General features: G+C 36.3%; 1 protein-coding gene across 1 annotated transcript in view; it reads left to right on the forward strand.

Moving 5' to 3' along the window:
• The window catches only part of LOC129246881 (uncharacterized), a 55129-nt gene extending 36011 nt beyond the window's left edge, over positions 1-19118 (forward strand). The window contains exons 4-6 of the mRNA XM_054885594.1: positions 7928-8151; positions 13384-13826; positions 17617-19118. Coding sequence (XP_054741569.1) covers positions 7928-8151; positions 13384-13826; positions 17617-17737 — 788 coding nt within the window. The 3' untranslated portion in view covers positions 17738-19118. The remainder of the gene's footprint in view (positions 1-7927; positions 8152-13383; positions 13827-17616) is intronic.
• The last annotated feature ends 431 nt before the right edge of the window (positions 19119-19549 follow it).

Genomic DNA, 19549 nt, shown 5'->3' on the forward strand with positions numbered 1-19549 from the left:
AAATTGTAATTTTATGAGAAATAAAAATATCATACATATGGCATCAGAAAAGGTTCAAGCTACTCTTTAATCTGCTGAGTGTTGTAAGATGTTTAGAGTTGTAAAAAAGCACATAAAATAAGAATAAATTCCACCCGTTCTAAAAAATATTTATTTAAAAATTTTAATTTTTATGAGACAACTATTAATACAGGATTTATTCTAAAATATTAAACAATAGGTTTAAAGCGATTGAAATCATAGTTTGAAAATTTGCAATTTCGTTAACAAAACTGAATATGAAGCTACATACAAGGTCATCATAGTCCATATATAGAAGTATATAAGTGTGCACGTACAACAATAACATTTTTGTAGCCACCAAATCAAAACATACGAAAAAACTCAATTCTTATCATTCTGCTGTAGGCCTGTCAGAATGGCTGCGTTGAGTCCGTTATGGCACCGCATTTGACTGACGTGGCATATAAAACATACTGTGGTGCCACAATGAAAATATTGAACCATATAAATAAAACAGAAAGAGATGTTCTTGTCGTGCAAGCAAATATTATATTTAGTTGTGTATAATTAGATTTTTTTGTTGTCACAAAATTGTTCTTATACATATTTAAATAATGCCCAGTTGCTAAAATCAGTTGGTTTAGAGTAATGAATTTTTGAGTAAAAAACCTGTTTCGCACTTTTTGTTTTTTTGCAAAATAAAAAAATTTTCAACCACTTTTTTTCTTTTGTTTGTACATGAAGTCGCTCGTGCAAGTAATGACGATCATTTTGAACCCATAATCATTAAAATCGGTTCATTTTTGACTAAGTTATGAGCAATTAAAAAAAAAAAAATCTTATAACTATAATTAAAAAAATCGATGTTGAGCCGAAAAACAAAATTGCCAATAAATCTTGAAAAAAATTTTTTCGGGCGAACAAAAAAATACATGTCTCATTATTTTGACCAGAGAGCAACATATTTGAGTTACGTAGAAATCGAAGAACATGTCCCGAATAGCCCGCTTGAATTGAAATGGAAAGCATCCGAAATCATTTTAGTATTTTTGGTAATTTTCAGAGACAGAAAATATAAGCATATTCTGTAAGATACTCATAATTTTGCTTTGAGGTGGTTTTGCTGTAGGGTATAAACCTACTTACGCAAAGGCATTATAAGTGTATTTATATATATATATATATATATATCTACGTATAAATGTATGCAAGCCCGTTCTTGCTAGTTAGATAAGTGGACGTGTGGCATGTGGCATATCGCAATTTGAAATGCACACCTCCGCTTCAAACTGCAAGAATTGCAACGAAAGCCGGAACGCGACTTTTCGTCGTGACGCATGGTTAGAATATTTTAAGGATCGACTCCGCTGCATTGAGGCATAGAACAACACTGCAAGCAACAGTGGCCAGGCCCAACCTGAGCAAATTAATACATATGTATGTATGTGTAAACATATTTATATACATACGTATATGCACATGGTTGGTTGTTCCCGTGCCGCCTGTTTACCGCACGTGAAAAGTCGTAAATTTTCTGGATAATAAAGATGTTATGTGTTGTAGTCACGCCACGATGCCTGCAAATAATCCACTGACACGGTACAATTTCCGCTATGAAGAGAGCTGGCCGACACAGTAGCTAAAGCGGTAGCGGCAGCAATTTAATACATAAGTACAATCGTTACCTTCAGGCTCTAGTGCAGATCTAATACCATATATCTGCTGCTCAATAATGGTTTGATTGAGAATGTTCGGCAGCAAGTGGTTGACAAAATCACTGAACATGATACATACATACTTATATGTTACTTATATCCCCATGATATCTGATATTGTCTACTCAACTATATTATAAGGATACCTATACCTACATGAAAAAGAAAAGCATTTCTGGTTTAATCAAATATTTACTTTCGTACGATAAAACTGCTCTAGTTATACTTATAGGCACAAAATGTTTGTATGAACGTTCTAGGAAATTTTGGAGGTTAGGGGCAAGCCTACTGAATTGATCGGTACCCACTAGAGGTCGAGTATCACGAAGAAAAACAAAGTATCTCAGGCGATTTATGGTGTTTAATTTGGTTTATGAAGGCATTTTGATCAGATAACTCGCAGTTCTCGTGTTTGCTCCGGCATACACTTTCTTGTGCACATAACGTAAGATGTATATCGCAGATCTTCATGGACAACTCGACGAGGAAGACGCTCAGAAAGGGAATGTAAGAACATTCCGTGAGTTTTTTGTTTTTTCGGCGAACGCTATGAACAAGTGAACGGGCGCACTTAAGAAAATTAGAAATTTCTAAATCGGTTTAACTTCCACATATAGTGACGATAACTGCATGTCTCTTCTTATTTCTTGAGCTAAGTTGTAGTCCTCCATGTTTTAAAATAATGGCTTCGGGAAGTTATTCTGTCATACATGCATGAATCGTATGCACCCTGTATTATATGGATTTAAAACGAAAGAAGAAAGTCGGGTCAATTGAACAAAAATTTTACATTAAAATCTTTCTCCAGCAAAAAATTACATAAAACTACTTTTAAAAATGTATCCTTAAGTACCATTGAAGAAAAAGTTTTCTATCTCTCTCTCTACATATAACGCAAACCTTTTGAATTTTGCTCTATTACTAGTCCGGTTTAAAACAAAACTTTAAGATAACCACTTCACAAAAAGTTATTTGATTTCATACGTCCATTCCATTTTAAAGCAAACAATGTATTTTATGATTTCATTACACCGCCGAGCATAACTGAGTACATGCTAATTATTATTTTTTTAATATTTACAAATCTTTTTGGAGTTTTTTGTTATTTTTTTATTTTATCTTATTTATTGAATTAACAATTTATTAGTATAATAAGAACATGAACTGAAGTTTTATAGCACAATTAAAGCCATAAGTATATGTACTCGTAATAAAAAAAATTCATAAAACAAGTGGAAAGAATAACAAGGCAATGTGATTGTACTTATATACTGGACTATGATATGCGTATATATGTAAAGATGTGTTCATATTAATAGCAGTTCGTTATATAAAGTGAAAAACACGACTTCATTCGAAATAAACTGAATAGTTAGTCCTTTACTTTCTTGCTCATATTTTTTGGTTGAAATCCCCTTTTTAGGGGCACTCCTTCTTCTGCATAGGGCAGCGAAACTTCTTCTAAGATTTCAACGCATTTGTACTAATCCATGATACCATCAATTCTATATATGGTATAGTTCCTGTACCATAATAGGAGAATCAACCCTTACCAGTATTTTACTTTCTCGGTGGTGTATTGTAGTTGTTGCCTTCTTACGTACTGACGCCGACCTTTCGCACCAAAAAGGACCTCCTTACACTCGTCCACTCACAAAATATTTCCTCATTCTGAGAGTGGTTACTTGGCGCGAGTATCTGCAAAGCTTAGCCTATTTTTCAAGTGTCTATTCTCCAAGACGCCAATAACCTTTTTTCACAATAAGTTTTTGCTTTTTTTAATCTATTGGGAACTAATACTTGGCTGCGTCTAACTAAGTTAACAGTTTTGCGACCGAGTTTTCATTTGTCAATCGTTTTGCACGGTTAGTTCCAGCATTGAACACCATTTTCGTTCATGAGCTCCTTATTTCGTGTACTATATTTCTCTAGGTAGCTGAGTTTTGTTTTCCTTCCGCAATTTTTTGATCAATGCTCTGATTTCACTTGTTACTGGTGCATTGTTTGGAACGTCCCACATTTCTATAACTTCAAAGTTTTTATTTATTTTGTAATTCGAAAACTTTTAACTAACTAAAGATTATTTGCTTAAAGACTTAAATAATTTTTGTACGCAAATGATTCCAGTAGCTAGTCAGTTAATGGCAGCACTAATTATGAACTAGTCAAAATGAATGATTCAAGCAAAATGCGTCCGGCACTAAATGCCATGTTGGCTTTGATCCAAAAGATGGAAAACGAATTGCATGGAAAGAACAAAATATCCTGCTCGAGTTGATATAGCCGTGTTTAGTTGAGTGCGCTTAACTATATGCAACCTGATTAAAACTGTTGCAAAGTAAAAAAAGAGGGCATTGCACCCCTTGAATGTTGTTGAGGAAATTGCAGGTAAACGTTAAATTGCTGGAAATACAATTAAAATGAACGAAAATGGCGCTATTAAAAAAACGGGATATATCTGTTATAAATTCATCGAAATTAGATATATTTATTTATTAATTTATTCGTCTACATACATACATAGGTTATTAAACATTAAAATTAAATACATTAACTTAAAATTAAATACATTTAAATTAAAATCTTTAGGTTAATGGAGACTTAGCGAATCGTAAATTTCACTACAGTCCACTAAACCATTAAGATCGTTAATCGAAAAGTGACTTCTTCTATCAGATAAGCTCTGTAAGCCTTTCAGTTTACGCCCACCCAAATAATCGGAACAACCATTTGGTTCATTGGATAATGCAACTTCGCAAAAATTCATTGCACTCTTTCTATTTTATTTGAATGAGTTTAGTAGTAAGGCCTCCAAATTATACAACAACAATCTAGAAGATTCCGTACATACAGCGCTCATTGGATCAGAGAAATTTTCGGAGTTCATACGAATAAACCCAATCATTGAAAATGCTTTAGACCTAATATGGTCCACATGCTCCACAAAAGTGAGTTTGGAATCGAAAATCAGACCCAAGTCAGGTTATAATTGAAAGTATAAGGACTAGTCCTCCTAGAATATGACGCAACACACCATTTTTGAACATTTAGATGTAAATTATTGACTCGCCATTTTCAAGAAAACGACTTACATACATCATCCACGAACATTAAACATTTCACCTCAAGAAAAGGAATTGGTAAATCATTAATAAAAATTAGAAACAACATTGAACCGCAGTGTGTCCCCTGAGGTATGCTAGACCCCGCGTTTTCTATTACGGACGATTTCACGATACCCATTTTTATAAAAGCTTCCTCCCAGTTAAGAAACTACTGAACAATTTTGAAAGCGTCCCTTTAATTTGGAAGACGGAAAGTTTATTCATAAGAATAGTATGATTAAGCTTCTCGAAGGCTTTTGAAAAATCTGTATAAATAACATCAAGTTGGGCGTGATCTTCAAATGCATTTGATACGAGTAATTTCACTGGAAATTAGCATATGTAAGATTGGCATTTCGATATTGAGAAATATACCCGATTAAAAAGTTTTGCTTTAAACACGAAATCAGCTTCGAAAAAATATTTTATCTCACGATGGGTCTGTAATTGGATACATTACGATCGCCTGATTTATGAATTGAAGCAATTGAACATAATTCCCAAGGCTCCAAAAAAAAAAACGTTATCTATACGTTCACTTATGGCACATATGATGAACCGAAAAAAAAGTAAAGAAGACGCACACTTCTATGATTCTCTGCAAGCATTGGTGGTCATGCTTCTGTTGATGTTTCTCCTATCGTCCGTGTTATCCAGGTATTTCAAATGGAAAATTGGAAAAATTAGGTCTTCGCCTCAAACATTGCTGTGCACTTGTTGGGTTTCAAAGATTTGCCATTGTTTGTCTATGTAGTCATCATAATCATTTGGTACTATATACATAGGTATATGGACAATTCATAATACAATACAGCAAAAAATGGTTAAAAAGATTTGTACGGCAGCTGATAATAGGGCCTGCATTCATAATCCGCTTTAGGTATGAGATATCAGAAGAAGAAGAGCGTTCACTGCCAAATGTAATGACTGAGTTTAACAAAGCGCTCCAGCCGTTTCTTTCTCGTGCTAACCGGCGCCAGTAGGACACATCAAGTGAAGCCAAGTCCTTCTTCGCCTGATTTTTCGCACGTAGAGGAGGATATCCTCTTCCTCTGCTACTACCAGTTGGTACCGCATTGAATACTTTCAGAGCCGGAGCGCTTTTATTCATTCGGACGATATGACCCAGCCAACATAGCCGCTGGATCTTTATTCGCCGCGCTATGTTTATGTCGTAAAGCTCATTGATTCATCACCTACGATACTCGCCGCCACCAACGTGCAATGGTCAAAAAGATCATATGTTAGGACGTGATGAGAGTCTTATAAAGTTTTAGTTTTGTTCATCGAGAGAGGACTTTACCACTCAACTGCCTACTTAGTCCGTTGGATTTCAAAGCTGACATTGTTAATGCTGGTTCCTAAATAAACAAAGTCTCTTCAACCTCGAAATCATAACTGAGAACAGTGACGTTGGTGCCAAAAGAGATGCAGATGCACCTTCCCCATTCAGGAACCGGACAATCCAAGTGAATGCCGCAATCCTTAGTTCGTTCGCTGTAGTCGTCATGTTGTTGTTGTAGCAGCATAAACATTCCCCGTATGCTGCTGGAGTAGTAGTCCTTGGCCGAATATAAATCCGGGTGGTTTCGGTAATGTAGAACCGATTGTCGTGGAAACGCTGTAGTCGTCATCAGACTACACAGTTCTCATCCGAGGCTTTGTGGTCGTTAGGAGAAGTTTTATGTCACAACCACCAACACGCTCACGTAGAGTGCGAACTGATGAAAATATCACAGCTGTATCGGCCAGTGTTAATGATGACCATCAATTATCGTTTCGTCGCCGTTCGCAGCAATTGGGCCTCTGTTAGCTGTTACTCAACAACGTGGAAAATTTTGCGAAAGGATTTAGGTGTGAAGCCTTTCAAAATGCAGCTGGTGCAAGAATTGAAGCCAAACGACCTACCGCAACGTAGAATTTTTGGTGAATGGGCTTTTGGAAAGTTGGCCGAAGATCCACTTTTTTATCGAAAAAATGTGTTCAACGACGAAGCTCATTTTTGGATCAATTGGTACGTAAATAAGCAGAATTGTCGATCTTGGAGTGCAGATCAGCCAGAAGAATTGCAAGAGCTACCAATGTATCCAGAAAAGGTCACAGTTTGGTGCGGTTTATGGGGTGGAGGTATCATTGGACCGTACTTCTTCAAAGATGCTGCGAATCGTAACGTAACTGTGAATGGTGAGCGCTACCGTGAAATGATATCCAACTTTTTTTTGCCCAAAATGCAAGAGCTTGACTTGCATGACATGTGGTTTCAGAGAGATGATGCCACATGCCACACAGCACCCGTAACAATGTACTTGTTGAGAGGCGAGTTCGGTGAACATTTTATTTCACGCTCGGGACCTGTCAATTGGCCACCCAGATCGTGCGATATAATGCCTTTAGATTATTTTTGTGGGGCTATGTTAAAGCTCATGTCCATTCAGACAATCCTGCTTCAATTAACGCATTGGAAGACAACATTAAAGCATTTATATGTGAGATACCGGCCGAAACGTTGGAAAGAGTATGCCAAAATTGGACTAAGAGGATTGACCATTTGAAGCGCAGTCGCGGTCAACATTTGCATGAAATAATCTGCAAACATTAAATTATATGGACTGTACTATCGATTTAAATAAAAATTTCATGAATTTTTCTGAGTTTTACGTGCGTTTATTTGAGAAACTTTCCTATAGCTCTTAAAAAATCACCCCGCGTACACCCCTTTTGGGTGTTTGGCCGAGCTCCTCCTCCTATATGTGGTGTGCGTCTTGATGTTGTTCCACAAATGGAGGGACCTACAGTTTCAAGCCGACTCCGAACGGCAGATATTTTTTATGAGGAGCTTTTTCATGGGAGAAATACACTCGGAGGTTTGCCATTGCCTGCAAAAACATGCTCATGCAATTATTTATACGCGATTTGTTTGAAGTGTGTTTTCAGATCTTAAATAACGTGAATATAAAGATAAGATAAGTAAAATTTAATGCGATTTGGGTTGAGTAAGTAGCTATAATCGATGTGCTTTAATTACACAATCCATCTCTACACCTATCTCAATGATATAATAATTATAAGACAACTAAATTGAAATATAATTTCATTTATTTTCAGAAACACCTTTCGACTTGGCCACTGACCATATAAACCGCATGAAAGTGGAGGCCAGATGCAACCGCCCGCTTAAGCGTGTATTTCACGTTTCCAATGACACATCCAAGACTTATGTGCCCTCCTGCACCATTTTGCATCGTTGTGGCGAGGATACGGGTTGCTGCCGCTCCATGGGTCAAGTGTGCACTGTCAAGACGTACGAGGATGTGCCAGTCTATTTTATTGTAAGTGAAGTCGCCACACCTTTCTTTATTAAATATTATACACTTTTGAAGTTTTTGTCATAAAGTGTCTTGTAAATATGCCAGATTTTCCAAACTCAATTTTCCTATGAACATACATATGTACACATTTAAGTGCCACAAACGTGCAGCCAAAAAACAATTAAAAAATATTTTATCTGTTAAGCGTTGGCAACAATAGACATTCGACAACTTGCTGCAACAACAGCATGGCAATCGCAAATTATATTAGCTATAAATTTAGCGGGCATTGGAGTCAGGCCCGCATAACAAACGCGAAGGCTTTGGCCTACCTAATCTGCCTAGAGGTATTAGTGACTAAAGAGCATAAGCATGCGCAGAGAAAGTGGGCGATGGATGTCATAATGCTCGGTGGTTCCAATTGAATACTTTCATGGCGCAATTTATGACAAATTTTAATAATAAAGTGCATACATATATTATATATGTACATACATATGTACGTTAAAGCAGATTGTAGCAAACATTGGTGCACGTATTACAGCATTCGGCATATACAGCGAATTAATCAAACTTAAGTGTTGCTATATTTGTTAGTTTTTAACCAATTCAAATTGGTGTTCAACATAGCTACACGATTAAAAGTTTCGATTTTAATTTTAAACTTGTATAGGCTACATATACATAGATGTACATATACATATGTACGCAGAAGGTGGCGCAAAGGTTCATAATTCGCAATCGTATTTGACACTTGCGAACTGGACGACTGCAGTATACTCGTACAAACAGACAAGCGATGAAGCGCATGAGTGTGAAAATCAAGATTTCCATCACTCAAAATTATTAATTTTTTATTTAGTAAAAAAATTATTCAAAAACTAAATTGGATGATTAACATAACCACAAGACAAATTTTAGTTTCAACGCAAACCTTCCAAGTTTAAAAAATAGATATTAGACCTTAAGGAGATACATACAAAAAATGGCTTAACAAACAACAAAATATGTAGGCGATTTAAAAGAGGAGGTAAATCGCGGGGAGGGGAATATTCTGTCCTGCGTCTGATTTGAGGTAAGGGAAAAGGCAGTTATAACCAAAGCCGTCGCATTTATCTCATTCTTAATAGGGTAGTTATAACTTTCAGGCTTTAGAAGAAAGTGAATATATTGTTGTAATTTACTTCCCTTAAAACGTTTTTGAGATTACTTTTGCGGTGTTTTTTGGACTTGGTGAAGTTTTCGATTAGATGGTTGATTGTTATCGTTTGATTGCGTCGACGAGAACAATGAGGAGGATCGGTATTTTCCATTAGTGGGGACTTATTTGTTTGTAATAATGGAAGACGTGAAGCCATTAAGTTAATTATGTTTCCGCTGATTAGAGAAGAATTGGTAAATTTCTTTTCATTAATCTGATTTATTATATGTATGATGAAGTATGAATGTAGCATCCGATGTAAATTTCACAGCTTCGTTAGCGACTCTTATCCCGACATGGCTTAGAATTCACATTAATTTTATTTTATTTTCGTGGGTTATTAACCCTAATCCCATGTCGTTCTATTTGGCACCTTAATTCCATGTCGGTGGGTCGTTCCAGGGCTTATTTCTTCAAACAACAAAAAATTAGAAAAAATTCATAAGGTATCTTCTAAGCTTTAGCTAAACATATCCGAAGATATTTTTCCAATTTTTTATTTTAATAATATTTTATCATAAACAAATGGTATGAAACGAGCCGGACACGAACGACCATCGACATGGGATTCGAGTTAATAAGTCATGAATTATTGTGATAATCGAACTGATTCTGTACGTTTTCGATGGCTTTGATTGAGGAAAGAGAGTCCGAGCATATTATGTGTTTTCCTGGTGGAGAGCTGTTTGCTTTAAGGGCAAAGGCGATTGCTTCAGATTCTACGGTGAAGATTGAAGACTGTTTAGTCGGTCAAGGCATATGATGCTAAATTCAGCATTTACTACTGCGTAATCAGTACAGGAACATGTTTTCGAGCCGTCGGTGTCAATGAAGTGAGATAAGTAAATAACAGGTGATATTAAGATTGTAGGTAAATGTCATAAAGGTTTAATAATGTAGTGGTTCTTCAGCATCCAGGCTAGTTTACAAGATGAATGAGGCGGTTGCGAGTTTGTTGTCATGCCTAGTTTTTGAGCTTGAAAAACAATGCGGTCTATTTCTGATGGAAGTTTTGGGGAAATCCGAGTTAAGATATAATGTGGAAACATCTGCTCTTAGGTACTATTATTTTGCGAATAAGCTTGGCGGTCATCACGTTCTCCATATGTTTGATGGTTGGAAGTCCGCATTCTAACAAGATGTTGGTAACAGATTTTGATCGAAAAGCATCTAAACTGCATCTTGCTGCTGCATTAATGCTGTCTCCAATGTACGCATGCCTGCTTTTGCTGCTCGTACATAAATGGGAAGGCCGCAATCGATTTTTGTTAAGATAATAGCTTTTACTATCTGAAGTGTTATATCAGAATGAGAGCGGATGTGAAAACTAGTAGGGAATTTAATTAAGTTTAACCGGTTTACAAGTGATTTTTTAACGTAGGGAATGTATGAAGACCTTTTTCATTTCTTATTAAATATAATGCCAAGTATTTTGAGCTTGTCTATAAGTCCATTGTTAAGAGCTAACTGGTTTATAAATAAAGTCGTCGGACTATAACTATATTTTTTACAAATATGTATGAAGAATTTTACTCTTGTTAACGGAAATTTTGACCCGCGTGGCTTGGCAATAGGAATAAAGTTCTTCTGCAATAAAATTAAACTTTTTCTGTAATGGTTTTTGGTCTTTAAACTTAACAATTAGATATAAACCGCCTGCGTAGATACAGTGTTTAAAAAACGGGTGTCTTATTCATTGACTCAAATGGGATTTTGAAGAAGACTACAGAGAGGGGTAGCCCTTATGGAATTCCATTGTATAAGGGATATAGTTTGGAATATAATGAACTAACTCTGATTTTGCTATTAGTCCTAAAGCTCTTAAGTTAATAATTGGCCAACTTTCCAGTTAAGAAGTTGGTGAATAATTGAATGCCAACCGATTCCAGTTTAAGTAAGAAACGTGCACAGGCGTTGTACTGCAAAATTAAATTTTCCGCGCTTTTTTCGCGTGGTTCGGAAAGAGATTTCTTTAGTTTCAAAGACGAAAGCATTTGCTACTGAAATTTCACCTAAGAATTGTTTACAAAATTAAGTACCATTTCAACTGATACTTACCAGTTTGCTCAGTATATTTTTTCTCGAATTTTCCAGCAATTTACTTCCATTTACTTACTTGTTCGTAAATGCAGTAACGTTGTTGCACTGCATTCTACAATTCTTCGGTTACCTGAAATTTCAAACCTTTCATGCTGGGGCCAAAATTTTTGTTGTTTTAATTTAAGTCACTCATGGAAATTACTGTTTCTCGACTGTTTAGACTAAAATTTAAACCAAAATATACCTATTAAAAATTACTTATAACGATTGACTGGTTTGAAAATCAGACTACAAAAGTTTGAAAAAGGGCAGTAGTCCCAGCTAAGTTTAAAAAATAAACACAACGTTTTCATCATGTATGTATGTACGTACGTATATATGTATGTGTGCTCTTATGTTGTCCACACGCAACTGTTCAAACCCTGCAAGATATTGTGCGACTAACCTCAAAAACGAATATTCCGGCAATAGTCTCCATGGGTGCAATTAGGAATTAATTCGACAATTCCGAACCACTTCTTCGAAGTTTGACAGTAACAAGGCTTAGAGAAGACGTAAGTAACCACTCCACCTACACATGACGACATATCATAATGTAAGCACTGCAGCTTGAGGTTCTGAAGGCTATGCTTCGAGCCCGTTCTCGAGAACAGGAATTTTTTGCGTTGCTGATGAGTTAGACATAGATATGAATTTCGAGCACGACTAGTCTCACTTCATAATCGTTCGGATGCAAAAGGGTACAATTAGTCTCTTCATAGAATAGGTAACAAGCAAGAGGAAACAGTAAATTCGATATGAAGAGATTTAAAGCGGCAGTAGTCGTATGCCCCTTTGTGACTGATCCCGGGCACATCCGGGACAGCTCGCATTTTTTGGAAAAAATATGTACATCCAGATGTATGTATATGTATGAATATGTACATAAATAGAGATTAGTGAAATACTCTTAGGACGATCAAATGCGTCATTTTGTAGCGCATATATGTAGGTATGTATGTGAGTACTGCACATGGTGTCGGTCGTTTTAGAAGATATGTAAATGAGCCGGTTTTTAGCAGATCAGCCACCGGTTTTGGTATTGAGTGCATTTACATAGAAATAGGTGACTGCCTCGCATTACCAAAACTTGGACAATCAAGTTTTAATCGAAATAATAAGGGTTAAGAGCTTTCTAAGAAAACCGAACCGTTTAAAAAACGAATTATGCATACATACATATGGCACTACATATGGCTACTTTTGCATCCTATATATTTATGTACATATATTTGTTCGCTAAATTGTACGTTTGCCTGAATACACACCACGTATGTACATACGCAAGTAGTTCTCGGTCGCGCTTGAAATGGTCGTTCAGAAACGGCAGTTTTAATACACTAATTTTTAATTAAATTTTTAAATTTTTTAGTCAGCGACGCCAATATCCACAAAATGTCCGAAGGTTTCCAGGTCATTGGTCTCCTACTTGGTGGTTGAGCGAGCTTCTTTTAAGCATCTTATATAAGTTGCGTGCAAGTCTTCACATGGGCAATACAAACTATCTATACATACATACATAAGTGTGTATGTTTTTTGTGTCATTTTAAAGCCGTCTTGAATGCCCGACTTGAGGTGTGTTGCAGACACCCGCGACCCATAAATTTGGCGATAAAAACCTCAGGTTTGAATAAAACGAAAAGTAATCATGGGTAAATAGGAATGTAAACAAAAACAAAAAGAAATACGAATGATTGCAGTAGAATAAATAAATGCAAAACAATAAATGACTCAGCGGAAAAAAATTCTTAAAGGGGCGTTGCACTTTTTAGTTTTTGTTTTCGGGGACTTCTTGTTATTGTAGCGATTGCTTTTGCTAGCAATGCTGCTTCAACACCACTTGCACGGATTTTCACAGCTAGCCGCACACGTACATAAATAAGCCTGCCATTCATAAAAATCCATTCAATGTATATGTGCACATTTGCTGTGTGTCGGTTCGCTCAAAGATTGTTTGTTTGCTTTTCTTGCAGGTTATTCAAGTAAACTCCAGTAAGTCTCGGCGTCAAAGAGAAGTAGAAATTTTATGGCTACGCAACGACACTGAATGCCACTGCATAAATCGTACAGATTTGACCTCCACTCCAGAGTTCATCACCCGGGACAAGCGTTCTGGTTTCACTTTTAGACGCCGAAGACCGCCGTACTTCGACGCTATGGATTCACAAAGCAATCAGCTGGAAGATCGCAGTGACACTGAAGAGAATACTGAAAATTATCCAGATGACGTTTGTCACTGCCCTACGCATTTTAACGTATTTCAACAGGATATTGAATTGCAATCGGTTCAACAGCACCACGAACAACATTCTCATGGTGCTCCCACAGTGAATTGCTTCTGTGACTGTGCAAATAAAAATACACCATGTCAGCGTCTCAAAAATGGTGAAGAAGGTTTCGCAATGGACGATCGCAGGTTAGTTTACTTTTCATAGGTATGTTCATCACCATTACATAAATATTTAAACCCCCAATTTGAACCAAATAACTTCCTTTTATAAATTTTAACTGAAGCTGGCAAAGGCCAAAATGTGAAAACCAATATACTCGTATCTCTAAAATCACATTGCATACATTTACCGTACTTATGGTAACTAGTAGGTATTGGAAAAGGGGGCGTGGCAGCTTCCAAATAAACTAAAATTTCAATGTCGCTATTCTCCAGAACCACAAGGGCTAAGGTAATGAAATTTGATAGAGCTAAACAAATTGCCAAAACCTGTGTTTTGGTGAAAAGCAAAGGTTGAAACCTTCATATAGCTTTTCTCTGGAACCTCACATGCTAAGTTATTGAAATTTCACACAGTTCCATAAATTACGAATGCCGTACTTAAGGCGACAACATAAAAATGATCTTCGTAGGTGTCTGCCTTCTAATCATTGCCTTATTAAAAGATATCGTCAGATGGGCTAATGTACTCTTATGTATGGCTTCGCACGCCTGGATGATGTACATATACAGTCTATCTAATAGAAATTCAAACTTAGAATTCCGTTATAAAAAAATTTAAATGCTGCTAAATAGCAGCAAATGATGCTTAATCCTTTTCACAACTCGTGTTTTGCAATCTGTTGGTTTTGTTAGAAATTTAGAAAGACTACGTTGTCTTTACAAAATGAGTTCCGCAAATGAAAAATAGTTTGAAGCACTGCCCATGTAGACACCCTACCATAAGAAGAAGAAGAAACTAAGAAGGTTTGTTTGGAACTCAACGATGCCAAACATAGAAGTCGAAGGTGGGTAGAGTGGAAACAGCAAAATGGGATTGAACTGTTGGGTTGACCTTCACATTTTATTAAATATATTGCGTATAATAAATATTATAAGCCCATGCAATGCAATTACCATTGAATCGAATTGGTCAATAATTTTCCAGTTTATGGTAGTCACGCTTCTACTAGTCCGATTTTATACTACTACCTGATGTAGCAATCACACATATACGACAAATATTCAACAGCATATTAAGGACACAATGCTTCCCACGCTTCTGGAAAGTTGCACAAATAACGGCAATCCCCAAACTAAAAATGCATCAGAAACGACATTATATCGCCCCATCAGTCCCTTGCCCATTCTTTCAAAAGTGCTTCAAAAAATATTCTTTGCCAGATTAGACGAAATTCTTATAGAAAAAATATAATACCAAGCCATCAATTTGGATTTAGACGACAGCACTCAACTGTGCAATAAGTCCACAGAGTTATGAACAAAATACTAAAGGATATGGATAATAAAAGATTCTGCATAGCTGTCTACCTAAATATTGCAAAAGGGTGTGGCATAAAGAACTACTGCATAAGCTAAGCGAAATATTACCACGGAATCACTTCACCATTTTCAAAAGTTACCTGGAAAACCGACATTTTTTTATAAAGTTTGAGGACGAATGCTCAAGCATGATACAAATGACAGCAGGTGTACCCCATGGTAGCGTCCTAGGCCCTCCATTGTACCTGATATTTACAGCAGATATACCGATCCCAACAACAAAAAATTGCATGATAGCCACATTCGCGGATGATACGGTTTTAATGCCATCAGATAAAACAGAAAAAAAGCTTCTGACATTCTTCAACAAACACTAAATGACACTGTATCATGGCTGGATAAATGGGGAATAGAAGTCAACAAAGATAAAACGGTACAAGTAATTTATACAAATCGAAACCCTAAGAAACACAAACTAACAATAAAAAACAATGAAATAAAAATCCTTCCTAGTGCAAAGTACCTTGGCATAACTATATGAATTGGAAACGGCATATAGAAAACAAGCGAAATGAAATCAAAAACAAGTTCAGACAACAATACTGGCTGTTGGCTAAAAATTCAAAACTAAGCCTTAACAACAAAGTAGTGATATATAAATCTATTGTATGTATTATATAAGCTCACCCATTTGGAAATATGGGATAGAAATCTAGGGCACAGCAAAAAAAACCAATATCAAAATAATTCAAAGGACCCAATCTAAAATACTTCGAACAATAACAAAAGCAGGCTGGTATATACCAAACGACGTGATCCACAGCGACCTCAATATCGATACAATAGATGACACAATTAGAAAATACAGCATCAAGCATATATAGGGTGGGCCATGTAAAATTTGCTTTTTGAATCGGCTATAAAAAAACAAACTAATCAATATTTTTTAAAATGTTTATTTTTTTTATTTTGAAGATTGAACATTGTCATTTATGAATGAAAAATAACATCGTTCAAATGACTGCCAAGACTGGCTTTACTGTAGGCCATTCGATCAACCCAATTTTTAAGCACATTTTCGATTGTTTGGGCTCCAATTTCATGAATGGCAACTTCGATTTCGTGTTTTAAAGCAACAATTGTCTGTGGATAGTTCGCATAGCATTTGTCCTTAACGGCTCCCCACAAAAAATAGTCCAACGGGCAACAGGCTTAAATCACAGCTCCGAGGCGGCCAATTGATATCGGAATTTCGGCTGATTATTCGGTTTTCAAAAACGGTAGCCTCGTTCATTTTCGAAAAAAAAATGGGCCTATGATGCCGTCAGACCAAAAACCGCACCAACCAGTGACTCGTGGTGGATGCATTTGCTTCTCTACAGTAACGTGTGGATTTTCTGAGCTCCAAATCCGACATTGCTTATTGACGTAGCCACCGATGTGAAAATCAGAAAAAAAGAAAAAGACTAACCACTTTGGAAATAAGTTTTCAATATTTCCCAATTTTGTTCAAGCGTATAGCATCCCATTTCGTAAATGTCAAACCTTTAAGTAAATTATGAACACATTTGACATGTCATTTGTGTTACCATTCTCAAAAAAATAGGTGGTTCAAAAAGCAAATGCTATATGGCCCACCCTGAGGAGAAAATGGAAAAAACTGAATTTCGTGTGCTTATTAAGCCGATTCACCCTTAGAAACCCACTGTTTCGACTGTTGTTTGGTCTCTGGTGTGTGGTAATGGATCCATGTTTCGTCCACGGTTACAAAACGGCGCAAAAACTCCTCCATATTGCGATTAAACAACGCCAAACCTTCCTGTGAAGTTGTTACACGATTGCGTTTGTGATCGACTGTGAATTACTGGGTAGTCCGATAAAGGTAGCTGTAAAACACAAACTAACTGACGCAGCACGTTCAAATTTTGACAGGAGTCAACTGACAGAAGCCTGTTGACAGGAGCAGTATTTCTTTTTCAGTAAAGAGGTCAGAAATACAAAAAGTTACGGACTTATTGACCCGCCCTCGTAGTAATAATAATAATTATAACACTTAAAAAATAATATAATATAATGTAGCATAATCTGAAGCAAAATTGAATGTTGATCTAGCATTGGTTAGAGAACAAAGAATTCCAATACTACTTTAAAAATAATTACTTATTGTTTAAATTTAACAGATTGTAATTTAAAAAGGGAGATAAAAAAAAATATATATATATATACACATACATACATATATGTATGCATATATGCAGGCTTAATACCGATCAGCACCAACTTCAACCCCCCCGTTAAGTACGATATAAATATTTGTTTATGTTCCACAAGCATAAAATGCCATTATTCACTAATATCAACTTATCTAACTTCGCCTATCCTTACGGAGTGGTACTACAACAATAAAAAAGAACACCACCTTCCTAGCCTTTAGATAGAATGCAGCTTTTTGCTAAATTCAAAACTAATTGTTAACATTTTTTACTCTTTGTAGATGTATTGCGAAAGGGACTTGTAGTGTGCCCAATTGCCACTTTGGCACCTATAATGAACAAATGGGCCGATGCCCCCGTCCAAGCAGGAAGCATAAACGGCACAACAATGGGTTCGGTTAAGCTATAAATAGTAGTTAAAGTTAGATAATATTTTACTTTAAATATATTTATACATGTAGTTTTTGCGAAATTTTGTACATACAAATAGTTTTATAACTTAATGCATTTAACATTATCATTTAAGAAAAAGTTTAAATTGTACAATATTACGAGACCAGTTTCCTTATGTATGTATTTGCTTTCACCGACTGAAATGTAAAGCAATTATAAATTAATATATGGTAAATCCCTCGCTGTGTATAATTTGATACAATTTACTCAAGTAAACACATCATAAAATAATACAATACAAATTTTTATTAGAATGTATATGTATGTATTGTATGTGGATCGATTTTAACTACAAATATGAATTTTATATTTATTCAATAGCTCATAAGATAACAATCTAAAATAATTTTTATGAAAAGTCAGAAAGTAAATAGTAATATGGAAAACTTTATTAGTGTTTGCTTTATTAAGTTAATGACGATACAGGGTTTGATTGAAAAGTAATCAGCCTTATTTTTTTAAGCAGTTTTATTAAACCTTTTGGCTTATACAACTAATATTTTTCAAAATAGGACCCTTGAGCGTCAATACACCGCTTGTAGCGATCCTTCCACTGCAGGAAACATTTTTTAAACTCATCCGCCTTAATCGCGTTCAATTCGGCTGTCATAGTTTTTTGGATAGCCTCGATGGAGTCGAAACACCTCCCCTTCAGCTTTCTTTTCAGGCGCGGGAACAAGAAGAAGTCCGTAAGGGACAGGTCTGGGCTGTAGGGAGGGTGGGGAAGCACCGGAACCCCCATCTTGGCCAATGCAGAGGTGCAGAGGAAGGAGGTGTGCGCCGGCGCATTGTCGTGATGAAGGGCCCAGTTGTTGACGAGGTCGGACCGAACCCGGGCGACGTGGTTTTTCAGCCGAAGGAGCACTTCTTTGTAAAACACCGCGTTTACAGTGCTTCCTGGAGGTACAGTGCTTCGACGTCCTCCCGGCCTTCCTTGAACGACTTGTGCCACCGTTTTACCTGGGCACTGGACAGAGATTGGTCCCCGTAAGCCTCCTTGGGTAGCTCAAGGGTTTCGGTACTCGTTTTGTTTAGCTTTACGCAAAATTTGATCGAGTAACGTTGCTCCAACGATCATTTTCCCCCACCAGCCGATTCGGTTGATTGCTTGGCAGACGCTCCGCGCGGGAAGGCTCATTACTTTTCAATCAAACCCTGTATGTCTATTGATTTCAAAACTGCATCCAGAAGATAGGCGTTCAATTATTCGCTTTATGTATGTCTCATGCAGTTCATATGTGACCGTTTATGCATTATTGTTGTAATTCGAATTATATAATCCCATATAAAGTCCCAGCTATTCTACACTCAAATACTATAACCGGTTATTTTTTAATTTTATATATTATAATTATATTATTTTCACATTGCAACATAAACCCGAGTTTGAGTTTGAGTTTTGTACTTATGAACAACTGTCAAGAGCTCACATTGGAGATGCTCCTGCTAATATAACCGTAAATGTTCATATGCATATCTATGTAAGTATATACATATATCACATTTTTTATTATTTTTATAGCAGCATGAGAACTATCGATATGTTGTTATTGTTGTTGTAGCAGCATAAACATTCCCCATTCATATACGAGGAATGCTGCTGAAGTGACAGTTCTTGGCCGGATATAAATCCGGGTCGTTCCGGGAGCGTCAATATCGATATCTGTGGTTTGACAGCTAAGAATGGCAAACTGTGTTGACATTTATGTATATATATTCAGTAAGGTTTGACAAGTCATCATGAATCATTTAATGCCAAAA

The sequence above is a fragment of the Anastrepha obliqua genome, chromosome 5 (assembly GCF_027943255.1).
Source record: "Anastrepha obliqua isolate idAnaObli1 chromosome 5, idAnaObli1_1.0, whole genome shotgun sequence".
In the NCBI taxonomy this organism is placed as follows: Eukaryota; Metazoa; Arthropoda; class Insecta; order Diptera; family Tephritidae; genus Anastrepha; species Anastrepha obliqua.